The following is a 27546-nucleotide window of genomic DNA, read 5'->3' on the forward strand; positions in this document are numbered from 1 at the left end:
CATACTCCAGTCTGATAACTGATGCTTGACTTAGGACTTCATGTTTTGCACTACCATAATCAGTTTTTGGCAGCTTCATAGTTTTACTTCCTGCAGCAATATGGTAAGTAAAATGTGCACTGCTATCCTGTTATGTTCTTGCAAGTGACATCTAGGACAGAACAGGGAAACTTTAAATCTATTACTATAATTGTATATAAAATTTGACAGTACACGTTGAATATATTGGAAACAAGATATCAATTTTCACCAAATGTTTTGTAAAATGAAACTACGTAGAAAACTATGGAATGGAAGCTGTAAGCAATTTTGTTTCATTAAAAAATATACACATGCATTTTAATTTAAATGTTCCTTTATTCTTTCTTCATATCTTTTACATTAATCTGTTCAAACATTATATGAAAAAGCTAGTTACAACATAATTTTTTGTAAATTTTTCCAGGCTTCCTCACAGTACATGTATTTTTTATACTTTAGACTTAAGATCAGATTAGCCACATCATGCTATTTGCCAATCCTTGTTTTTCATCAGCTTTAGCAATGGGCCCTCATTTAATCATTTTTTTCTGATGACATATGAATACATTATGTTCAATCTGGAAGTTATCACAGCCAGTTTTCTCAGAAATCAGCAGCTATGAAGAAACTTGACGTGACTTCAGTAGCATTCCTGGAAAACAAAAATAAAGTTTTTCACATTTTTACAAAGATAAAATTTCAGAATAGAATTCAATCATTTGTTCAAAATTATTTGCAACTGACAACTGAATTCTATTCAGAAATTTATACTAGAGTTGCTGAAAAATAACAGCTGTGACTAAAGTAATAACGATGGAATTGCATCAGGTTTTTTAAATGCCGGAAAAAGAGTAAAGAAGAATGTGTAAAAAAACTGCCCACTAATTACAAATACATTTTCATTTTATTTGGACACAAACAGGAGACAACTATTTTTAAGCTCTATATTCTTTACCTTAACTTACAACAATTTTAGGTTTGTGTAGCAAAACTATTGTGCGCAAAATAATGGATTGTTAACTTCTATGGTAAATCAATGCATATCAGTTCTCAGGAACAACATGTATTTTGGTAACTCAGCTTGGTGGGCAGCAGAATAATCAAAAGATTTGCAGTCAATCTAAGATTGACATTAAGGATTCTTTTCTGGAGAAAGTCTAATACCATGTATTCACAGTACGTCGTTCTTAAGAGGGAAGACAACCAGATGCAAAAGTAACATCTGTTGTGTACCAAGGTAGTCTGATAAGTCCACTACTGCCACTACTGCTCACAATATACATAAATTATCTTATAGATAATGGATGTATTCCTGTTTGCCTGATGGCAGACATGTACAGGGTGGTGGCATCATTAGAAACTTAATGCAAAAGCCAGTGACACATTCAGGTGATCATTGCCTTATGTAAAGATTACTAGCTTACCCTAACCGCCATAAAGTAATGTGATGCACATAAACAGATGAAAGGATCTAATTTCACTGCACAATTAGTGAAAAGATGCAATACGTATCTACAAGTTTGTATGAGAAGGTTTAACGTGGAATGAGCACACAAATCTAGACATTGGGGAAGCAGATGCCAATCTGATTTATTGGAAGGATTCTATGGAGAATTAATTCATGACATAAGAGGTTTTACAAAACCTTGGTCACTACCCCACTATTAGAGAAATTTTGGACAATACTGAAGGGTACTAACAATCTCTCCCCGAGTACCATTAGCAAAAGGAATGGGACGGGGAGACAATGATACAGAAACATTATGTTTGCAATGCACTACCAAGGTATGGGGAACACCACTAGGTGGTTTCTCTAGAAAATAGCAAGTGGCCAAAGAGACTGGGTGGAAGGCAGCCAATCTTACACAAACCCAAAAGGACAAACCAAGGGGAATTCAAATGTGAAGCCAAGAATTATTAACGGCACACAAACAATACCTGAACAGTAAATTGAGAGAAATAACTGAGAACAAGCATATTACTGTGTGTAAGGAGTAATGTCAGCAACCAGCCTGATGAGCCTCAAGCAGAGGTAGGTGTAGACAGGACACAACAAACTTTCAATAGGAAATTGAAAAAGAATGTAGGAAAGTCATCGAAAAGGAAGAAAGTTTTGTTGTTAGGCAGTTCTCATGCCAGAGGTGTAGGCCAACTTCTGCAGGAGGAATTAGGACCAGAATACCAGGTCACAAATTTTTTCAAACCAAGTGCTAGTCTGGATCAGGTGACAGAGGATTTAGGTTCACTCTGTAAAGGATTTACCAGGGAAGACACCATCGTTATTGTGGGAGGGCCAGGGAATAGCATCGACAGAGATCCTGGATACAGTACAGAGTGTGACCTGGTAAAGATTGCGTCGGCATCAAGACACACTAATGTTGAATTTGTATCTGTCCTGAGACGCCATGACCGGCCTCATTTGAACTCTTCTGTTGGGAGAGTTAATTTGGAGTTGGAACAGCTGCTTGGGTCGGGTGCAGGGGTGGTTCCTGTTGATTCTCTCAGTAGGTGGGACTATACCAGGCACGGCCTACATCTCAACAGGAAAGAGAAGGGGAAACTGGCTGGGGTAATAGCAGGAAATTTAAGGGGGGGAGGCACTGCCATGAATGGTAAAATACCAGTGGTTACAGGTGTTGGAGTAGCACCTTTTTTTAGGATAGGTAAGACAGAATAATGTCAAGTTCTACGAGAGGTCAGGATTGAAACAAATCTTCAGTTTAGGAAAGAAATTAAACAGCACAATTCTAGCACATTGGATCACCAATCACAGCTGTCAATTATAAATTTTCACCAATCACCAGAAATTTTATCTCCACCAAGTTGTATCTCAGTCCTAGGTAATTGCATTGATGAATTAAAGTCACCCAACCCAGTTGACATAATCTGCCTCTCTGAACACCATGTGACCACTGGTATAGGAACTAGGCCTAAGCACAATGAGAAACTCAGACAGGAGAGTACTGCAAATTTTACAATGAGGAAAGGTTCTCATAAAAGTATAATTAAAAATAATGGAAGTATATTTCATCAAAATATTGGGAGTTTAAAGAATAAAATAGATGAGCTTCTGGTTTGTTTAGAAGATTTAGAAGTTGAGGATGAAATAGATATACTATGCCTGTCTGAGCATCACATTGTTACTGGTATGGATAAGGTAAATGTAAGTGGATATAAGCTCTCTGCACATGTAACGAGAGAAAATATGGAGAAAGGAGGAGTTGCCATATATGTCAACAGTTATCTTTGTGCAAAAAGCATAGAAAAAAAAGTTTTGTGTAGAGAAACATATAGAAGCATGTGCCTGTGAGCTTAAATTAAATAAAGGCACATTTATAATTGTAACTGTATATAGGTCCCCATCAGGAAATTTTCATCTACTTCTGAAAAATTTGGACTCCTTGTTGTGCTATCTGTCAGACAGGAGGAAGCAAATTATTATTTGTGGGGACTTCAATGTAGATTCTCTGAAGGAGGGTAATAGGAAAAATGACGAAGTATTACTCGGTTCTTTCAATTTGACACCCATTATTGATTTTCCTACTCGGGTGGTAAAGGATAGCAGCTCACTGATAGTTAACTTCTTTATAGACCAAGATAAGTTTAACCAGATAAATGCTCAGCCTGTTGAGAATGGTCTTTCTGATCATGGTGCACAGCTAGTTACAATATATGACATAGCTCCATTCAGCAATACTAAACAGTCCTCCAAAGTAGTACGTTCAGTCAATGATTTAACAATTGCAAATTTCAGGGAAAGCCTACAGCAGTTAGACTGGGATGAGGTGTACCGTGAACCTGATGCCAATTTAAAATATAATTTATTTCATGACATTTTTGTAAATGCATTTGAAAACTGCTTCCCCAAGAAAATAGTTAAATATACTCGTAAGAAACCTTGTAACAAACCATGACTTACTATGTTGTTGTTGTTGTGGTCTTCAGTCCTGTGACTGGTTTGATGCAGCTCTCCAGGCTACTCTATCCTGTGCAAGCTTCTTCATCTCCCAGTACCTACTGCAACCTACATCCTTCTGAATCTGCTTAGTGTATTCATCTCTTGGTCTCCCTCTACGATTTTTACCCTCCACGCTGCCCTCCAATGCTAAATTTGTGATCCCTTGATGCCACAAAACATGTCCTACCAATCGATCCCTTCTTCTAGTCAAGTTGTGCCACAAACTTCTCTTCTCCCCAATCCTATTCAATACCTCCTCATTAGTTACGTGATCTACCCACCTTATCTTCAGCATTCTTCTGTAGCACCACATTTCGAAAGCTTCTATTCTCTTCTTGTCCAAACTGGTTATCGTCCATGTTTCACTTCCATACATGGCTACACTCCATACAAATACTTTCAGAAACGACTTCCTGACAATTAAATCTACACTCCTGGAAATGGAAAAAAGAACACATTGACACCGGTGTGTCAGACCCACCATACTTGCTCCGGACACTGCGAGAGGGCTGTACAAGCAATGATCACACGCACGGCACAGCGGACACACCAGGAAGCGCGGTGTTGGCCGTCGAATGGCGCTAGCTGCGCAGCATTTGTGCACCGCCGCCGTCAGTGTCAGCCAGTTTGCCGTGGCATACGGAGCTCCATCGCAGTCTTTAACACTGGTAGCATGCCGCGACAGCGTGGACGTGAACCGTATGTGCAGTTGACGGACTTTGAGCGAGGGCGTATAGTGGGCATGCGGGAGGCCGGGTGGACGTACCGCCGAATTGCTCAACACGTGGGGCGTGAGGTCTCCACAGTACATCGATGTTGTCGCCAGTGGTCGGCGGAAGGTGCACGTGCCCGTCGACCTGGGACCGAACCGCAGCGACGCACGGATGCACGCCAAGACCGCAGGATCCTACGCAGTGCCGTAGGGGACCGCACCGCCACTTCCCAGCAAATTAGGGACACTGTTGCTCCTGGGGTATCGGCGAGGACCATTCGCAACCGTCTCCATGAAGCTGGGCTACGGTCCCGCACACCGTTAGGCCGTCTTCCGCTCACGCCCCAACATCGTGCAGCCCGCCTCCAGTGGTGTCGCGACAGGCGTGAATGGAGGGACGAATGGAGACGTGTCGTCTTCAGCGATGAGAGTCGCTTCTGCCTTGGTGCCAATGATGGTCGTATGCGTGTTTGGCGCCGTGCAGGTGAGCGCCACAATCAGGACTGCATACGACCGAGGCACACAGGGCCAACACCCGGCATCATGGTGTGGGGAGCGATCTCCTACACTGGCCGTACACCACTGGTGATCGTCGAGGGGACACTGAATAGTGCACGGTACATCCAAACCGTCATCGAACCCATCGTTCTACCATTCCTAGACCGGCAAGGGAACGTGCTGTTCCAACAGGACAATGCACGTCCGCATGTATCCCGTGCCACCCAACGTGCTCTAGAAGGTGTAAGTCAATTACCCTGGCCAGCAAGATCTCCGGATCTGTCCCCCATTGAGCATGTTTGGGACTGTATGAAGCATCGTCTCACGCGGTCTGCACATCCAGCACGAACGCTGGTCCAACTGAGGCGCCAGGTGGAAATGGCATGGCAAGCCGTTCCACAGGACTACATCCAGCATCTCTACGATCGTCTCCATGGGAGAATAGCAGCCTGCATTGCTGCGAAAGGTGGATATACACTGTACTAGTGCCGACATTGTGCATGCTCTGTTGCCTGTGTCTATGTGCCTGTGGTTCTGTCAGTGTGATCATGTGATGTATCTGATCCCAGGAATGTGTCAATAAAGTTTCCCCTTCCTGGGACAATGAATTCACGGTGTTCTTATTTCAATTTCCAGGAGTGTATACCCGATGTTAACAAATTTCTCTTCTTCAGAAACGATTTCCTTGCCATTGCCAGTCTACATTTTATATCCTCTCTGCTTCAACCATCATCAGTTATTTTACTCCCTAAATAGCAAAACTCCTTTACTACTTTAAGTGGCTTACTAAGGGTATAAAAATATCTTGTAACCGGAAAAGGGAAATGTATCTGACAGCAAGAAAGAGTAGTGACCCAGAAACTATCAAACATTATAAAAACTACTGTGTTATATTAAGAAAAGTTATTAAAAAATCCAGAAGTATGTGTATCATGTCTGAAGTCAGCAACTCTGATAATAAAATTAAAACAATTTGGAATATTATTAAAAGAGAAACAGGTCAACCAAGAGCACAGGAAGACAGTATTACCATCAAATTGAATGAAAACATTATGAACAAAAAGTCAGAAGTTGAAAATATTTTTAATAATCATTTTCTAAATGTTGTGGATATAGTAGGATCCTGGTATTCATTAGAAGATGCTAGGCTGTTAATGGAAGAGGCCATACCTATGCAATTTGATACAATTGAAATCTCACCCACTTTTCCCTCTGAAATTAGGAAAATAATAAACTTGCTTAAAAGCAAAACCTCATATGGAATTGATGGCATTTCCAGCAAAATACCAAAAGCTTGTTCTCAACAGATAAGTAAGATTCTCAGCCACCTGTGTAATAGCTCTCTGGAACAGGGCATTTTCCCTGATAGACTGAAATATGCTATTGTTATACCTTTGCATAAAAAGGGGGATAGATCTGATGTCAACAATTACTGTCCAATCTCCCTTCTAACAGCTTTATCCAAAATTTTTGAGAAAGTGAAGTATTCAAGAGTAGCTTCACATATCTGTAAAAATGAAGTACTAACAAAATGTCAGTTTGGTTTCCAGAAAGGTTTTTCAACAGAAAATGCCATATATGCTTTCACCAATCAAATTTTGAATGATCTGAATAACCAAACACCACCCATTGGGATTTTTTGTGATCTCTCAAAGGCTTTTGATTGTGTAAATCATGAAATTCTGCTAGACAAGCTCAAATATTGTGGCATGAGTGGGACAGTGCACAAATGGTTCAATTTGTACCTAACTGGACGAGTGCAGAAAGTTGAAATAAGCAGTTCTCATAATATGCAAAGATCAGCACATTCCTCAAACTGGAGAACTATCAAGAATGGGGTTCCACAAGGGTCAGTCTTGGGTCCTTTGTTGTTCTTAATATATATTAATGACTTGCCATTCTATATTCATGAAGAGGCAAAGTTAGTTCTCTTTGCTGATGATACAAGTATAGTAATCACACCTGACAAACAAGAATTAACTGATGAAATTGTCAATACTGTCTTTCAGAAAATTACTAAGTGGTTCCTTGTAAACGGACTCTCACTGAATTTTGATAAGACACGGTACATACAGTTCCGTACAGTGAATGGTATGACGCCATTAATAAATATAGACCTTAATCAGAAGCATATAGCTAAGGTAGAATATTCCAAATTTTTAGGTGTGTCCATTGTTGAGATATTAAATTGGAAGAAACACATTGATGATCTGCTGAAACGTTTGAGTTCAGCTACTTATGCAATAAGGGTCATTACAAATTTTGGTGATAAACATCTTAGTAAATTAGCTTACTACGCCTATTTTCACTCATTGCTTTCATATGGTATCATATTTTGGGGTAATTCATCACTGAGGAATAAAGTATTTATTGCACAAAAGCGTGTAATCAGCATAATAGCTGGAGTCCACCCAAGATCATCCTGCAGACATTTATTTAAGGATCTTGGGATATTCACAGTAGCTTCTCAGTATATATACTCTCTTATGAAATTTGTTATTAACAACCAAACCCAATTCAAAAGTAATAGCAGTGTGCATAACTACAATACTAGGAGAAAGGATGATCTTCACTATTCAAGATTAAATCTAACTTTGGCACAGAAAGGGGTGAATTATACTGCCACTAAAGTCTTTGGTCACTTACCAAATAGTATCAAAAGTCTGGCAGACTTAAGAAGAAATTAAAAGAATTTCTGAATGACAACTCCTTCTACTCCATAGAGGAATTTTTAGGTATAAATTAAGAAAAAAAATTATAAAAAAAATAAAAAAAACACAAAAAAATAAAAAAGTTGTTATATTAACTTAAGTATGTTGTTAAATTAACTTAATTATGTCATGTATTGGAAAATTTCACTCATTCCGCATCATTACGAAATATCGTATTCATGATCCATGGAACTAGTATTAATCTAATCTAATCTAATCCAGAAAACTTTGGATGCATCAACACAACCGGCCGTTGAATGCACACACACTTTCCTTGTTGCCTATGCCGCCAGACAGCCTTACCAAGAGACCTGGAGAGTACCTGTGACATCATAAATCTCAGGAGGGTTAATCCTGATACATTCATCTCTAAAACAATGTCCAAATTCAGCGAAAAGTCCTCCTCACTTTAATGGGGTGTAAGGTTGGAAGTGAGCAGACATGCATTTCAGCCACTGAGGCAAGGGGGAACATCGTGCCCTGGCAGTGGCTTCAACGATATCTCAATTTCCAAGACTTCCATCCCTTTGCCACAGTATCTGTTCTCTGCCTTGCTCACTAGGGGCTTCAGTTGCTGCTGATGCACTGAGACAAACAGCAATTGCAGCAATGGAGGAAATGCCTCAACCTCCATGGGGTGCACCAGTTCAGTTGTCACTGCTGGTAATGATGGTGTGGTGAGACATGCATGAAAGAGCTTGGTGATATCTTGTGGGAAAATGGAACCGATATACTCCAGAGAATCACTGAGTGACACACTGAAAAACAAGCACCAAAAATTATCAGGATGTTGTCTGTTCCAAGTTTTAGTTTCTTCAACTTCTAAATTAATTATCTCGAGTCATTTATGTATGTAACAGTCTTTCCCACACATGGCTGGAGCAGAGAGGTCATGTGTTTTGCCAGCTTATACATTTGTGAGCCAGGAGCATCAACAATCAGTCTTAATGGGACGTTATTCTTATGTATCTTTGGTAATCCATAGAGCCAAGGTGGTGTGGCTTCTGTGTTGCACAGGTTCCTCTCTTTGCCTGCCAAGAGAGAAGATGCCTTGATTAACAGATTCCTTTCTGTGTGATCTGCTGCATTGGATCTGCATTTAGTTTTTGGTATGTTGTTAGATCTAATAGGCCCTGGGTCTTCTGCTTGTAATCTTCAGTTTCCATTATGACAGTCACATTTCCCTTATTGAGGAAGATCAACAAGGATCTCAGATTGGCAAAGGAGGAAAGGGACCCACTTTCAATGTCAGGGAATATACCGCGTGCCACATACATGAGGAAAAGTCTGTGTCGGAATGACAGGATGATCAATCAACACCAGTATCACCAAACATAAGTGGCATTGCAGGTTGGTGGAGATGAAGAAATTGGCAATGGCAGAACACGTGCTGTGTGAGACCAATTACATAGTAAAACTTGACAACATGGAAGTTCTTGCTGTGCAGTAGAGGTATTACATCTGCCTGTTCAAGGAAGCTGCAGCAATACACACACAAGACGATAGCTTCAACAAGAAAGAAGAAAGCCTCAAGGTGAATGGATCCTGGGTTCCTATGCTGCAACAGATGACCGTTGCACATAGCAAGGGAAACACCACAACGATAATGACTGTGGAAAAGCCCTTGGATAGTAGGTCCCATGAATGTATAACCTGCGGTTGTGAGCTTGATTTTAGCCCACCATCAGCAATCGAGGATGAACCTTTGACAATGCCAACCACTTTTGCTGCTGAAACATCAGAAAAATAATCAAACATAGATCAGCTGAAGAACCCCAGACAGAAGCCAACAGGAAATTTTAAGAAATAACCTGCCACTGCAACACCCGCAGGCAGTGGGAGTCCAAGTGCTGGTATGTTTCCTGGTTAATAAGAGAAATGACTGCCCCAGTATCCATGTGGAATTGAGTATTAAGAGCACTGATATACAACTGAATGAGGAGTTTATTAGGTGCCTGGCCAGGTTTTGCCAGGATGGGAGTTGGAGCGAACATCAGTGACTGGTCAGGTTCTGCTGCCCACAGTGATTGGCGAACATTGGCGCATCAGCATGCAGTGCTGTTTTCCTGCCATGACACACAGCTGCCCCATGCCATTGCCTGTGACCAGCATAGCGTGTGTAAAAAAAATACACCCACTGGAGACACTCGTAGCATGTCCAACAGTCTGGACAAGGCTTAAGTAAGTATCGATAAGAGTGAATCCAATGCTGAGGGGGAACTTCTCTAATTAACGAAGGAATGTGATCTACATTGAGACGTCTGACTATGTTGCATTTGCTTCTTAAGATACTGAAATCTACTTGTGAGCAAGAGACATTTCCTTGCCTATGATTCCTCACACCCTGAGTATACTCTGGGGAAATAATTTGACAGTATGTGGTGGAGAGCTGAGCAATGTACCAACTACCAGAAAGTGCATTTTGAGCTGCTGCTGACACATCAAACATTTTGGCAATATTTGCTATTATGCTTAACTTGAGGTCAGACAGTTGCTGGTGTTTATCTAACAATTACATCTCTGTTTAAGGAATATGTATGTGAGACAATGCAATTTGTACATTCAAATTTTCATTTACGGATGAGGCCTTGCAAATCCACTCTTCACAATGCTCAAGGTATAAGTGGCACTAAAGATTTGCACATAGGTAACTGCACTCCTGCAATTAATGATCACATCGCAGATGAAAATGAATCACAATATGTTTGGAGCTTATGCATATGTTTGGAGCTTATGCTCGAATAATGTGTGTTGATCACCAGTGTGTGCAGGAAAGTTATTTGTTTTGCATACAGAGTTTATGATTCAAATGAAGCATATCCCCACTCTTGTCTGCTGTACATAGAGTCACTGTGCCTTCAACACTGTGTGTTTCAAGTAGCTTCCACAATATGAATTTGATCCTTACTACCCCAGCAGAAGTAATGTCCATCATAAAATCTTTAAAATCAAAAACATCTAGTGGGTATGATGAAATATCAACGAAGTTAATTAAAGAATGTGATTCTGAGTTACGTAGCATATTAGGCTATGGTGTAACCAGTCATTTATCAGTGGAATATTTTCTGAATGGTTGAAATATTCTGAAGTTAAGCCACTGTTTATGAAAGGAGATAAAGAAATAGCATCAAATTTCCATCCAATTTCACTTTTACCAGCATTCTCAAAAATTTTAGGAAAGTTAATGTACAATTGGGTTTATAACCATCGTATCACAAATAACATACTACCAAAATTGCATTTCAGATTTCCAAAGGGTTCTGATATTGAGAAGGCTATCTACACTTACAGTGAAAATGTACTTAATTTGTTAGACAAAAAATTGCTGGCAACTGGTATATTTTGTGATCTATCAAAGGCATTTGACTGGTAAATCACAATATCCTTTTAAGCGAATTAGAATATTATGATGTAACAGGAAATGCTGCAAAATGGTTCAAATCTTATATCTCTGCCAGGAAACATTGGGCATTATTAGGAAGGAGACACGTATTAAGCTATCAGGCATCATCCAACTGGGAACTGATTACATGTGGGGCCCCACAAGGTTCCATCTTAGGTCCCCCTACTTTCTCTTGTGTATACCAATGACCTTTCATCAGTAACATTACCAGATGCAAAGATTGTTTTGTTAGCTGATGACACAAACATTGCAATAAATAACAACTCAAGTGTAGTCTTAGAAAAATTGGCTAATAAAATATTTGCGCACATTAATCACTGGTTCCTAGCCAATTCTTTGTCACTAAACTTTGAAAAAACACACTACGTGCAGTTCAGAACTTTTAACAGGTGTCCCACGAGTATATGCTTAACATATGATGGAAAGCAGATAGAAGAGGTGGACACTGTTAAATTCTTGGGATTACAGCTTCATAATAAATTCAACTGTGAGGAGTACACCACAGAACTGCTGAAGCATCTAAACAAATCTCTATTTGCAATGCAAATTCTGTTTGACATAGGGGATATAAAAATGAAAAAGCTGGCATACTATGCTTACTTTCACTTCATAATGTCATATGGGATTATTTTTTGGGGTAATTCGTCAAGCCAAGCTAAAGTTTTCCAGGCACAAAAACATGCAATAAGATTTATATGTGGTGTGAACTCAAGAACATCCTGCAGAGGCCTGCTTAGGGAACTTAATGAAATTTGTCATTAAAAATATATCACTTTTTCAAACCAACAGCTCAGATCATGGAATCAATACTAGAAATAAGAATAATCTGCATAAGGATTTAAAGTCACTTACTCTTGTACAAAAAGGTGTGCACTATTCAGGAACACACATTTTCAATAACTTGCCAGCAGCCATAAAAAGTTTAACAAACAATGAAATTTAGTTTAAGAGAAGCCTAAAGGATTTATTGGTGGCCAACTCCTCCTACTCCATTGATGAATTTCTCAGTAGAACCACCTGATTTTTGTGTGTGTGTAAGTATTGTAGTAGTTCTATTATATGTTTATTACCTTAAAAATAAATTTTTAAATTTTTAATTCAGTGCATTAATGCGATCTAATTTCACTTGGGATCTGTGGAATGGTATATTAGCTTATTTGCTTTAGCTGTAAATATTTGTCATGTATTATTGTTTTTCTGACATGTTCTACATCCTGGAGGACCTCCTCACTATGGATGAATTGGAATGAAAGTAAATCTAATCTAATCTTCAGCTGATGTAATGTAGTGGCACAGTCCACCTATTTTAAAGATCTTCTTATCCATGTGCACTTGATAATTTCGTAAATACTGAAAAAAAAAGAATATTTATTCTAGCTGAATGGCTTATGGGTCGTTCTATGTCAAGTTGACCAGTTTTAGTGGTGGTCACCAACCAACCAACCACTCCCAATACAATTAAATTTTTTGAGCAGGTTCAGCAATGTGTTACATGCACACGTGTGAAGTTTTAACTCAGTATCTTCTTTCTTTCCACTTCTCCAGCATCTTGAAGACAGGGGTGCCAAATTTGCATCACCTACACACATCAGAAAGTGCCAAGTGTTGATAACTATTATAAAAACCGCTGCTTTTGCATACTTAAAACAAATTTCTGTGCACAATAAAAATATATTACTGATTAGATTCTCAAATATATTTGGTGACAACTATAATTCTTTAAAAATGGAAGAAAATTCATTGAGATACTTGGAGAGCCCATCTTTAATAAGGCATAAATCATAATTTCATACTTTTATGGATGGTTTCAGCTAAGAATTGGTAATATGACACACAGTTGTGTTGCCTTACTGTTGTCTTTGTGCAATAGCTTCTGTCATTTTCTATCAAAACGTGTGTACCTGCAAATTTGACAGAACTTTTCAGATGCCAAATTTTGGGTAGTTTTGGGGGCCCATATCTCAACTGTATATTATTTATCTGTTTTATCTTGCTATATCTAGAGAGAGTAATCTTTAAGCATCAGAAGGCAGACAGTTTAACTTTTGGACCATGCCTGCTTACGGCTGAAAAACATCACGCAAAGTGATACGTGGTCTACATGCTGGAATATGACTAAACAGTGAGTAAAATCAGTGAAAACTGCTTTTTGGGCCATAAAAATAAAATTTTTGTTAAATACCAATCAACTCCAAGCCGTAATCAGCAATAAAACAAATGACACTCCACAAAGTTAGAACATCAAACACACTTACGACAGGAATAATCCTGTTAACTTTGGACTGAATAAATTGCTGATAGTGTTTTCAGATTCTAAGTACATACGTTACCTTCCTGATGTCGCTTTTATGATTTTAAATATATGTTGCTCTGGTATCCAGCAAGTATCTTTAGCAGATGGTCAGTTGAAGGAAGGGGGCAGGACCATGTAGTGTAAAAACTTTTCTTTAAGTAATAAGTGTAGTGTAGTATACAGTTGAGAAGTTTGTTTTCTTTATGTCCATGTATTCTGGAGTGGAGGGACGTAGTGTACCTGCAAGCTGGGATAATGATAGCAATCTCACTATGGTCACAGTACTGGCTGTCTGGGTAGTTCATTCTGCATTGTTGGGTCCTGTCTTGGAAGAGGAATGGCCATAACATTTGCAGTGATGTAACAGGAATAGGACAGAAACTTATCTATTAGATTTATTTCAATTCTTCTTCTTCTTCTTCTTCTTCTTCTTTTGTCCATACAGATGTACACTACTGGCCATTAAAATTGCTACACCACGAAGATGACATGCTACAGATGCAAAATTTAACCGACAGGAAGAAGATGCTGTGATATGCAAACGATTAGCTTTTCAGAGCATTCACACAAGGTTGGCGCTGATGGTGACACCTACAATGTGCTGATATGAGGAAAGTTTCCAACCGATTTCTCATACACAAACAGCAGTTGACCGGCATTGCCTGGTGAAACGTTGTTGTGATGCCTCTAGTAAGGAGGAGAAATGCGTAACATTACGTTTCTGACTTTGATAAAGGTCGGATTGTAGCCTACTGCGATTGCGGTTTATCGTATCGCGATATTGCTGATCACGCTGGTCGAGATCCAATGACTGTTAGCAGAATATGGAATCGGTGGGGTCGGGAGGGTAATACAGAATGCTGTGCTGGATCCCAATGGCCTCATATCACTAGCAGTCAAGGTGACAGGCATCTTATCTGCATGGCTGTAACGGATCATGCAGCTACGTCTCAATCCCTGAGTCAACAGATGGGGACGTTCGCAAGACAACAACCTTCTGCACGAACAGTTTGACGACGTTTGCAGCACCATGGACTATCAGCTCAGAGACCATGGCTGCAGTTACCCTTGACACTGCATCACAGACAGGAGCACCTGTGATGGTGTACTCAACGATGAACCTGGGTGCACGAATGGCAAAACGTCATTTTTTTTCGGATGAATCCAGGTTCTGTTTACAGCATCATGATGGTGGCATCCGTGTTGGAGACATTGCGGTGAACGCACATTGGAAGCGTGTATTCGTCATCACCATACTGGCGTATCACCCGGCGTGATGGCATGGGGTGCCACTGGTTACACGTCTGTCACCTCTTGTTCGCATTGACGGCGCTTTGAACAGTGGACATTACATTTCAGATGTGTTACGACCCATGGCTCTACCTTTCATTCGATCCCTGCAAAACTCTGCATTTCAGCAGGATAATGCACGCCCGCATGTTGCAGGTCCTGTACAGGCCTTTCTGGATACAGAAAATGTTCGACTGCTGCCCTGGCCAGCACATTCTCCACATCTCTCACCAATTGAAAACGTCTGGTCAATGGTGGCCGTGCAACTGGCTCGTCACAATACGCTAGTCACTACTCTTGATGAACTGTGGTATCGTGTTGAAGCTGCATGGGCAGCTGTACCTGTACACGCCATCCAAGCTCTGTTTGACTCAATGCCCAGGCGTATCAAGGCCGTTATTACAGCCAGAGGTTGTTATTATGGGTACTGATTTCTCAGGATCTATGCACCCAAATTGCGTGAAAATGTAATCACACGTCAGTTCTAGTATAATATATTTGTCCAGTGAATACCTGTTTATCATCTGCATTTCTTCTTCGTGTAGCAATTTTAACGGCCAGTAGTGTATTTGTGGCATTCCAAGTAACAAGGATCTGTTATTAACTGTCATTGTACAAGGAGAGTGCAATACATGTCACATTATTTATGAGAATTGTCATATTTATTTTGAGAATTTGGGCTGTGAATTGGATTCTTGAGTTTCAGCAACACCTGCAGCACTTTGAGAAACAGAGTCTGACCAAGAGTTATTGATGACTGTGAAGAAATAATCAGTTGAACAACTCAATAACAGGGAATTAAAGGTCCCAAACAACTTTACATTATCACTCAATAACATCGGAACACTACAACTACGGGCATGCATAAAGCTGACCAAGGTATCTTTTTGCTCTAGTGAAACTTCACACACATTTCCCACCTAACAAGCACTGTTATACATAAAAGCAACATACTGCCTGGGATCCTCCAGATCCATCACAAGGAGATTTCCTATGGCTGCTTCCAAAGAAATTCCACTCAGCAGAGGTACCAAAGTCCTTTTTATGCAGACATAAATTGATAATATTCTTGTACTGGGGAGCAGATCTCTCACTAACGTAGTGAACGTACTTGATTTCTCCAATCATTATCCTCAAATATTTGACCAGCCTCATTATGAATGCATGATCTGCAGTGGCATCATGACTAAGACCTCTGCCAGGCACTTAAATGTGATTTGCAGAGTATCCATGTAGATGTAGATGAAGGCACTAATAATACAGATGCTCATATTCTGTAGTGCTTTGCCAACAAAGTAAATACAAAGGGTTTAATGTGCTTCACTGCTCTCCCAAAGAAACTCTTGAACAGCATTTTGAATGGTAAGTTAATAATCACTTCACCATCTGCAACATTATTTCAAGTTCCTCAGATATGAACTTTGTTGTTTTGAAACAAAATGGCGGATTGTCAGACTACAAGTTTTTAGAACCTTTTCCTCTATATACTCTCCTACAGTTGCATGCCCTATCTCTAGTGTATTCCTGTCAGTATGAAGCCACTATTTGTTTTCTGCCATTTCTTCTGGATCATATTCTTTGAAAGCATCTGCCAAATAAGCTTCCAAATCAGGTTTTCCAGGGCATTGTTCCTGGTGTTGCAGCATGCAGTCTTTTGATTCCAAACAGCACACAGTATTCTGCATTAGTTCCTTGTAGTTATCATCCTTGATAGGTTCCACAAAATTTTGAGAGAACTGCCAGATGTTTGTAACTTCCTGCCACAATATTTCAGTACAGAGCCTTCTGGCCATCTTCAGTTGATACTAGCGAAAATGCACTGAACTTTGATATTTAACACCTGAAGACAGCCAGACGACTCTGAAAACTCTGCATCAAAATATTGTGACAGGAAGTTACAAACATCTGGCAGTTCTCCCTAAATTCTGTGGAACAATATATATGCTGAGAAAGTTTTAAATCTCACATCAAGCATTTCTATAGGGAGGAACTGATGCAGTGTATTTAAAAATTCGATAAGTTACTTGAAAAAAAGAGTGAGGCTACTGATCTCTCTGATATTTTTATTAAGTTGCAGACACAAGGGTATTATTCCAAAGTTTGCAAAAATAGTGCATTTTATTAATAGTGCTGCTGCAAATAACATCAAACGTAAAGCAAGTATGCCTTTCCTGTGCAGCATAAATTTTATATTGGTGTTTTTCTCTCGTTTATGTTTTGTTGCTGCAGTGTTATTCTGCAGCAGCAGGCTAAAGTGAAATTCTCTGTCCGAGTATCAGTTCTTACCAGTCAAAATTACAAAAATTTAACCCCAAACTAAAGCAATAAAAATTCCTGGAATTCTAAAAAATTCCAAGGTTTTTCCGTTTTCTTCTGGACGAAAAAATCCCCAGGTTTTCCCCTTTTGTCCTGGAGCATATACATCCTGTATAACCAGATACCCTTGGAGGAAGGTTTGAAGTTGGTTATATCATTCATAACAAAATGGAACATGATGCCTCCTTCAGATTAGCTAGAGGTGCCACTATTCTCTCATGGCTAATGGATACCGTATTTTCTGACAAAGTTTAGGTATGTGTACCATTATCTTGATAATTTAATAGCGTATAGTAGCTTGCTTCAGGAGAACATATAGCACCTGCAAGAGGTTTTTGAGTGATTAAGGCAGGCAGGCCTGACATTAAATCCACAAAAGACTGTATCTGCCTGTTTCTCTATCAAGTTTCTAGTGCACGTAATTTCAGGTGAAGGGATTTGTATTGATCAAGAGAGAGTAGATGTCATTAATCAATATTTTTTTAAGGAAGCATAATAGGCTGCTCCACTTAAAGAGTTGTGGAGAGAGGGATGCAAATTTCTTTGGAGGCTTTCACAGGAAGCCTCATTTTTGACACTTAAGAAACCATTAAATTCTGTGTTGGTCTTAGCCCTACTGGACTTCAAAGTGGAATTCATTCTTCAGGTGGAAGTTTTGGCTCTAGGGATTGGAGCCATTTTGTTACTGGAGCTGGAAGGGATAAGAAGGAGATTGCCAATGTCTTGAGGGGATTAAATGAATCATAAAAAAGGTACTCAATTTATGAATAGGAAGCCTCAGCCATTCTGTCTGGGATGGAAAAGATTCAATACTATCTGGGGCATTGAAAATTCATTCTGAAGACTGACAATAAAGCACTCAGTTGGATATTAACCAGACCATGAAAGACTAGTCATAATGGCAGGGAGCTAGGAGAATTCTAATATTTAAGTTCGAAGCTCATTACATAAGGGACTCAGGAGATGTGATTTCATATGGGTCAAGTCATAGGTTTGATTGCGGTGACAGCAACCAAAGAGATAATCAGCTGATGGAAGATGGTGCTTCAGATCCAATGATGACCTTGATTATTACACAAGTGTGTCACCTATTTCGTGACTAGAGAGAAATCCAAGATCAGGACAAAAGTACATGTGACTTTAGGGAGTGGCTTCTGAAAGGTGAAATAATAAAGCCCTACATTTTGAGATGGAGAGTACTATGTTGCAAGTCACATAGGGGCAATGGATTGAAGATAGTGGTTCCTAAGGAATTAGTTCCACTACTGTTCCCATCCTTTCATGAATCATCCATGGGTGGCCACTTAGGAGTGAGTAAGGTGCTTGAGAAGGTACGTCAACAGTTTATATGGTCTGGGATGAATAAGATAATTTGTGGAAGACTATCTGGTTGTGAAGTTCCTGCACTCAGTAAACCAGCACAGAACAGTCCGATCAGATATTTGGCTTTCAAGTTGGCCAAGGAGGGCTTTCAAAGGATGTAAATTGATTTAGTGTGATTATTACCATGGTCGAAGACAGGAAATGATATATTTTGGTTTGTGTGGACATATAAATGTGTATCAGCACAGTTGGTCATTCAGAATTTCCAAGTGATGTTTCGTACCTCTGGGGCTTCACACGCCTTAATCACCTATTATGTGACCTCATTTACTGCCAATTGGTTTAAGGCATTTTGCCTTTGCATGGGAGTCTGCCATGTAACAACAGCACCTTACAATCCCTATTCATCTTACACAGACCACATGAACAGAAATCTAAGATCTGCCCTGATAGCCCTTCATAGCAGTGATCGGAGCGAATGGGACCTGTTAACTGTGATGTTTAACATAGCACTATCCACACCTGCTAATTTGTACCTGGGCTCCCATACAGCAACTCCACTGCATAATTTGTGGTCCACTGGCGACCTACTGCTTGAAAAGAGAAATGCTAGTAGGTGGTTGCAAAATGCATGTTCGCTCGAAAGAATATTAAAGTGACACATAGCAGGGAAGCCATACAATACAACGTGGGCAGCAACCAAATAATTACTGAGTTGATGACAAGGCCTTTATTATGTATTTTCAAGGAGTTCGTAAGCCTCTGAAAAGATGATTAAGAAAATGTTGCCCAAATTTAAGTGTCCCTTTGAGATTAAAAGATTTCTCACCTTAGTCACAGTTAGTAACAGATCTACAAACAGGCAAGAAAATCAGAGCTCACCTTCCTCAGATTAAGAGGTTGTATACAGGGACAAGAAATAAATAAATTGAAAAAAAAATTGCAGATTTTTCTTGGATTTCGTAGCCGAAAATGCACTTTTCCCCAGATAAGAAAATCTTATACCCCAGGTGAAAGTAGATTTTTCCGTGTTAAGTAACGATATACTTTCCCTCAGAGCTGTACAACTTATCAGTTCTTGAATGGTACAAGTTTTATACACTAATGTTGAACTTCCTGGCACTTTAGGAAATGAAACCCAGAAAAAAAAAAAAACAACAATGCGCTTAGGGAAGATCTTTGATCATGGCAACATGTACACTGCATATTTTTGTATTATGAAAGTATAAATATGAATTTCACCAAATTCAACACGGTAACTTCTGAAGCACTGAAATTTAGATTGCAACATGCTTTTGTCAGTCAATCACAATTCACGTCACATGATCTTGCCAGCCGCTGACAGTAGATATTCAGCGCACAGCATATGTGATATCAGCCAGTAGCAACATTATTTAAATAGCATGAACACACAAATAGAAAACGTTGATACTTTAAATTAATATACATACAATGTATACAAGAAAAGTTAAACATGCATAATCAATATTGGTCTTTTTTAATGTGCGTTACTCTTTAAGATACATCAAACACAAATGTGTCAGTAAAATTTTAAATTATGGCATAAATGGTGGGTCTTCTTGGCCTGAAATTCTTCTAGGCAGCTGGTCCTCAAAATATTAAATTTTGAATGAGAGTCAAATGTTTCATATTTTAAGAAATTCATCACACATTCTCACATGTAACATAATTCAGCCTGTGTAAAAGAAGATTTACTTTGAAAGTAATGCTTCTCAAACCACCATTCACAATATTTTCCAGTGACGTGTTAGAAATGTAAACTGTTGTCATGACATGCTCACTGAAAATGGTTTTTTGTTACAAAGTATTGCTTAGTCTTTATCCTAAAGCCTTTGACACATTTTGCTGTTGGTAGATGCTTGTGTATGCACTGCATTTACTTGTAGTAAATAGTGCATTTTCTATGCAATTAAAGTTTTATTTTGCTGTTATTCATTCATTTATGTTTTATAGCTACAGTATTATTCTACAGTAGTGGGCAAAAGTAAGATTCTATGTTAGTGTATTGGTTCTTACCATTCAAAATTACAAAAATTTAACTGAAAACTAAAACAATGAAAAATTTCAAGAATCCCAAAAAAATTCCCAGATTTCCAGTTGCCCTATAGTTTATACACCCTGATTAAACCAAATTCTCCAGGTTAATCTGGTTGTCCTTGTCGGGTTGCTGAACTGAAAGGGTGGGGGGGGTGGGGGTGGGGGGGGGGGGGGGGTGGGGGGGGCATATGTCAAGTGTCACACTATCTTGGTTAGGTTCCTAGATTGGCAATACTTCTTGGGGTTTAGCAACTGCCTTGTCTGGCACAACTCTCTGGTTGAGGAAATATTTACCCAACAGTGTGGATTGCAGAGAGGAACCGTGATCTGAGTGAGCAGGCTTCACAGTACTGGTTGGTCAAAGGCAGCTTGTTAGAGCTGAGCAGACAATAGCCATTGTAACTTCTGGTGGGTGTCAATGTTTCTTCTATGTCAGACACAATGCAGACGCCTTGTACATGCCATGTATGTGGTTAGCTGTGCTATTCATCATTCTTTTCTGAACAGCTACTGTAATCTTGTCTTTGTTAAATCGGCATTATCTGACCACTATTCCTGAGCAGTGCGTCACTATACTGCGTTTATAACTCATGACATTAAGGTGGCTGCTAACAGTGTATTACGTTCACTGTACATGATCCAGATCTCATATTGACTGTGTGTGGTCAGTTGGACAGTTGGTTGGCTAAATGTTTTTTGTACACTGTGGTGAATGGTGATTATGACTGGTCATAGGCACTAGGAGCTGCAAATGTTGTTAATACATTAAGACAAGCTTGTTTCCTGTTTCTAATACTGGACTAATTCACAATTATTGTGTACTATTTCCTTGAATTTTGTATATGCTAAGACGTACCGATGTTCAAGTAACAAGGTACATGTTTATGAGAAGGTGCAGTGAGAGAGGCCCATGGAGCACACAAGGGAAGCTCCTGTTGTCTTTATGACTGTATTATTATATAAACTCACATCTTTCCCAAGGTGCTTTGCACCAACTGTTTTCTTATTGTGGTTTATAATTATGATTTTAAATTTATTTGAATTGTAATTAAATTGAGTTCTGAATATATAACTTTGCTAAAATATCTATTTTAAATGTTTCATCTTTCAGCTCAATATGGTATGGAACCTGCTTTCAAATTGTTTGCTTATGCTTACTGTTATTGTTTTAGGGTACTAAATGCATTTAAATTACATTGAATTTAAGTTTCTGTTAACAATTTGTTACTGATGTGAGCCCATCGATTTTGCTCAGTGGTCGATTTAGAATGCAAAGATATTAATGTTTGGTGCCAGCTAAGAGGGCATGCACCACAGCCATTGGTAGGGTTTTTATCTGACACAACACGTAGTGATGGAAGTGGCTTGGTGATCAACAGAGTGCAAAGCTGTGGAGGGCCAACATTGATATCATATATTGTGTAAATATCGATAGTGGCAGGACAGTGCGAGCAGAGATGGATAGCTGCTGTCAACCAAAGCATGGTTCAGAAGAGTGCTTAAGTCTATTGGCACTGGGCTTATGGACACAGCAATGGGTTTGGTGCCAAGTTGTGATAGAGGCTGTATTTGGCTTTGATTGTGCTTTGTCTGTGGAACTACATCTTCCATGTGATTTCAACATCTCCTGAAATTACCATGTACAGTGTGCTGAGGTATTGGGAACTGCAAAAGGTTATGTTAAAATGGTGCCATTCACTGTGTGTAAAGCTGATGGAAAGTTTGGCGTGCCATGTACGAGTATCACTGATTAACTGTATGAAAAGCTCGTATGCCTTTCTTGGTGTTGCTCTATATTATTATGCTTGTTGGTCCTTGCTTCAAGAGAATTTAGAGCCTTGCATTTAACTGTGTTGCTCTTTTGTTTTTCTCTTGGTTATTCGTGGCCATGTTATTGAAGCAATGTGGCTTTGTATGTTTCAGGACTCCCTTGATTTATTACAGTCCTTCTTGTTGAACAGAGTGTAAAAGTTTTATATTAACTGTAATAGCAACTGTACTTTCATGGGTTATTATGGCTGTCTGTTAGAAAATAAATTGTACCTGACATTTCCTGATTTGTCTAACTGATAGTTTTTCCTGGCCATTAATACCTGGCCATTTCAGTATTAACTCTCTTAAATTATTGTGTGTTCAGCATAACTGGTCAGAGCTGTTCCACATGAGATGTTTAAATTACTTACCTGTTGACAGATATAGTAGCTTGGTTAATACTGTCTGATATTTCCTATTAAATATTTAATCTAACTGCTTTTACTAATCAGTCACGCCAATCTTTGTTAATGAAAAATTTGCATATTTATATACTGATACTGCCAATTAGTCATGGCCAATCTTTTAGAAAAATTATGCCTTGTGTTCTGCTGAAATTATTGGCCTGTTTAAAATTTTGTGTCTCAGCCACTTCATGAAGAGATTTGTGTTATTAATGGTTCTGACTGTTGCTCTTGTAAGGGCGAATGAAATTTTTGTGTTTTGCAACTAACTAAATTTGCTCAAAGGGATTTGAGTTGACCATAGCCATCTTACCTAGTAATAACTACTTTAAATTTATCTTGTTCATGAAAATGTTGGTCAGCCATGGCCATTGGCGTGGGGTGTGGAGCAAGTGTATGTGGTGATACAACTGAGACTGCTCTCTGGAATTAGTGGACTTAAACTCCTTTCAAGAAAAGAGTAATTGTTCTGGATTTGCTTGAGACAAATTTAATGCCAGTACAGATTTAATTGAAAATGTATTCTTTCACACAAGAGCTTTAATGGTAATTGTTTTCTGTTATTAATAGTGCTTGCTTTGATTTCTTTTAGGAAGGAAGTGTTTTAATTATATACATTTCCTGTATTGTTCAAGTATCATCTTATGTACTGTTTACTTTGATGTTAAAATAAATTTGGAAAGATCTCAGTGGCATACCACTCAGGGATCACAATGGCCAGGCAAAGCAACTCCAAGGTTAAGTACCACCCATCAACTTCCCTCCTAGGTCCCTTTCAGTTACCATGCTAAATTACTTATCCAGTTAAACCTGTATCTTTGTGGTGCTCTTTATAAAAGTTGTCAATAAATGTACAAATGTTGTACTAGAAACCAAAGCTCAATCAGTTACACCTTTTTATCGTATGGGCCATAGGGCATGTAACAATATTAGTGCTTCAGCTGAAATACAGACATAACCAGAAGAGATACTGGTTTACAATGACCTAATTAGTTTGGTTTCAATGGCCCATTTGTCTCCCTCTCTGTTTTTATCTGCCATCAGGAAGAATTCCTGAATTTAATAGCCAATGATTTGAGTATGTCATCCAGTGTCCTACAGCTACTGTCCTCTGACTGTTGAATATCGTTGCCTTATTGAGTTCGCCAACTTCATGACTAGCCAGGAAGTCGCACAATATTTGTACGTGAAAAAGTGTGCAATAATGAATAAAATTTTATACCTATGAGAGATGACTCATGACACAAATTCAATTACTGTTAATACTTACTTTTCTTTGCAACAGATGGAAAGAGAAACAATGTTCTTTGTTTCAAACTACTTAAAAGATGGAATGGAAGTATCTACATCTACATTTATACTCCACAAGCCACCCAACGGTGTGTCGCGGAGGGCACTTTATGTGCCACAGTCATTACCTCCATTTTCTGTTCCAGTCGCGTATGGTTCGCGGGAAGAACGACTGTCTGAAAGCCTCCGTAAATGCTCGAATCTCTCTAATTTTACATTCGTGATCTCCTCGGGAGGTATAAGTAGGGGGAAGCAATATATTTGATACCTCATCCAGAAACGCACCCTCTCAAAACCTGGACAGCAAGCTACACCGCGATGCAGAGCGCCTCTCTTGCAGAGTCTGCCACTTGAGTTTGCTAAACATCTCCATAACGCTATCACGGTTACCAAATAACCCTGTGACGAAACGCGCCGCTCTTCTTTTGATCTTCTCTATCTCCTCCGTCAACCCGACCTGGTACGGACCCCACACTGATGAGCAATACTCAAGTATAGGTCGAACGAGTGTTTTGTAAGCCACCTCCTTTGTTGATGGACTACATTTTCTAAGCACTCTCCCAATGAATCTCAACCTGGTACCCGCCTTACCAACAATTAATTTTATATGATCATTCCACTTCAAATCGTTCCGCACGCATACTACCAGATATTTTACAGAAGTAACTGCTACCAGTGTTTGTTCCGATATCATATAATCATACAATAAAGGATCCTTCTTTCTATGTATTCGCAATACATTACATTTGTCTTTGTTAAGGGTCAGTTGCCACTCCCTGCACCAAGTGCCTATCCGCTGCAGATCTTCCTGCATTTCGCTACAATTTTCTAATGCTGCAACTTCTCTATATACCACAGCATCATCCACGAAAAGCCGCATGGAACTTCCGACACTATCTACTAGGTCATTTATATATATTGTGAAAAGCAATGGTCCCATAACATTCTCCTGTGGCATGCCAGAGGTTACTTTAACGTCTGTACACGTCTCCCCATTGATAACAACATGCTGTGTTCTGTTTGCTAAAAACTCTTCAATCCAGCCACACAGCTGGTCTGATATTCCGTAGGCTCTTACTTTTTTATCAGGCGACAGTGCGGAACTATATCGAAAGCCTTCCGGAAGTAAAGGAAAATAGCATCTACCTGGGAGCCTGTATCTAATATTTTCTGGGTCTCATGAACAAATAAAGCGAGTTGCGTCTCACACGATCGGTGTTTCCGGAATCCATGTTGGTTCATACATAGTAGATTCTGGGTTTCCAAAAACGACATGATACGCGAGCAAAAAAAATGTTCTAAAATTCTACAACAGATTGATGTCAGAGATATAGGTCTATAGTTTTGCGCATCTGCTCGACGACCCTTCTTGAAGACTGGGACTACCTGTGCTCTTTTCCAATCATTTGGAACCTTCCGTTCCTCTAGAGACTTGCGGTACACGGCTGTTAGAAGAGGGGGAAGTTCTTTCGTGTACTCTGTGTAGAACCAAATTGGTATCCCGTCAGGTCCAGTGGACTTTCCTCTGTTGAGCGATTCCAGTTGCTTTTCTATTCCTTGGACGCTTATTTCGATGTCAGCCATTTTTTCGTTTGTGCGAGGATTTAGAGAAGGAACTGCAGTGCGGTCTTCCTCTGTGAAACAGCTTTGGAAAAAGGTGTTTAGTATTTCAGCTTAACGCGTGACACCCTCTGTTTCAATGCCATCATCATCCTGGAGTGTCTAGATATGCTGTTTCGAGCCACTTACTGATTTAACGTAAGACCAGAACTTCCTAGGGTTTTCTGTCAAGTCGGTACATAGAATTTTACTTTCGAATTCACTGAACGCTTCACGCATAGCCCTCCTTACGCTAACTTTGACATTGTTTAGCTTCTGTTTGTCTGAGAGGTTTTGGCTGCGTTTACACTTGGAGTGAAGCTCTCTTTGCTTTTGTAGTAGTTTCCTAACTTTGCTGTTGAACCACGGTGGGTTTTTCCCGTCCCTCACAGTTTTACTCGGCACGTACCTGTCTGAAACGCATTTTACGATTGCCTTGAACTTTTTCCATAAACACTCAACATTGTCAGTATTGGAATAGAAATTTTCGTTTTGATCTGTTAGGTAGTCTGAAATCTGCCTTCTATTACTCTTGCTAAACATATAAACCTTCCTCCCTTTTTTTATATTCCTATTAACTTCCATATTCAGGGATGCTGCAATGGCCTTGTGATCACTGATTCCTGTTCTGCACTTACAGAGTCGAAAAGTTCATAATGGAGTTCAGCACTCACCTATGATTTCTTCTTCTGGCTTTCTTACTTTGGAACACACTTTATGTTTGATGCCTCAATTCTGTTTTCCCATAGCACTTCATATACTTGCACACTGCAGATCTGGTTTTTCTGAAACAATAAGTACAGGTAATGAAAAGCTGTTGTTAGTGTCAGTGGGCATATTACAAGTGCTACTACAAATCACACTTCTGTGCTTGTGTCACAGAAGTTTTACAATTCCTTAGCAATATAAATTTTGTGTGCTCACTGTGTTTGCTCTGTAAAAAGTTATGCATCATTATCTGAACGAATATTCTACCTAACATAAAAAATTAGCCCACAGAAGACATGGTCACATGTTCATATAACATTGTAAACATATACACCATCAGAGGGAACGGAAATGAATGAAGTTTCAATATTCTGCGACAAGTAGAATGACCACTACACTGCGTTAGTGTTGTCCACATTTAGTGTTGTTACCAGGTCAGCAGGGTATATAATGAGCATAAACAGACTCCTATGATAAGTGATCACTGAAGAGGACATGGAGATGTTGTGTACTTGTATCAGAGAGCTTTAACAGTCCCTAACAAAGTCTGAAAGGGCCCTCATTGTGGATTTCCATTAGGCTGGCTGATCTAATCAAGCAATATCCAGATTTGTGGGGCATTTGGGTATGACACTGGCCTGTGACCAAATGCTGCACAGTACTGGAACTTGAGGACAGGAATAGTCATTGTCTAGTTTCTGGCCAACCACATCCAACCACCACTTAGGAGGACAGACATACTGTGCACCTAGAAGATCACAGCCTCTTCACATCTGTATTTACGACTGAGAACAATTAATTTACTTCCTGCTAAATTCTGCATCATCGTATACCATTGGTCAGCCTGACTAGGGATTTACTGTCCTATGTATAGGCTGCCATAAACATCACAACACAAATGGTTGTATTTGAAATGTTGCCATGACCAGGAAGCCTGGACTGCTGATAAATGACGCTGCATTCTGTTTAATGATGAATTGTGGTTTTACACTGCTCTGGATGACTACCATCAGCAAATACGTCAGTGACCTAGAGACAAATCCCATTCTTCCAGTGATTGGGAGAGACACCGCAGTGTTACTCATGTCATCATGCAGAGAGGCGCCATCAGGTATGACTTCATATCACAGCTGGTAGTGATTAAGGGAAC

The 27546-nt window shown here is 39.4% G+C and overlaps 1 protein-coding gene across 1 annotated transcript in view; it reads right to left on the minus strand.

Annotated features, from left to right (window-relative positions):
• Positions 1–337: 337 nt before the first annotated feature.
• The window catches only part of LOC124614069 (T-kininogen 2), a 193730-nt gene continuing 166521 nt past the window's right edge, over positions 338–27546 (minus strand). The window contains exons 16-17 of the mRNA XM_047142905.1: positions 26363–26473; positions 338–673 (exon numbers count right to left, since the gene is read on the minus strand). Coding sequence (XP_046998861.1) covers positions 26387–26473 — 87 coding nt within the window. The 3' untranslated portion in view covers positions 338–673; positions 26363–26386. The remainder of the gene's footprint in view (positions 674–26362; positions 26474–27546) is intronic.

The sequence above is a fragment of the Schistocerca americana genome, chromosome 4, assembly GCF_021461395.2.
Source record: "Schistocerca americana isolate TAMUIC-IGC-003095 chromosome 4, iqSchAmer2.1, whole genome shotgun sequence".
NCBI lineage: Eukaryota > Metazoa > Arthropoda > Insecta > Orthoptera > Acrididae > Schistocerca > Schistocerca americana.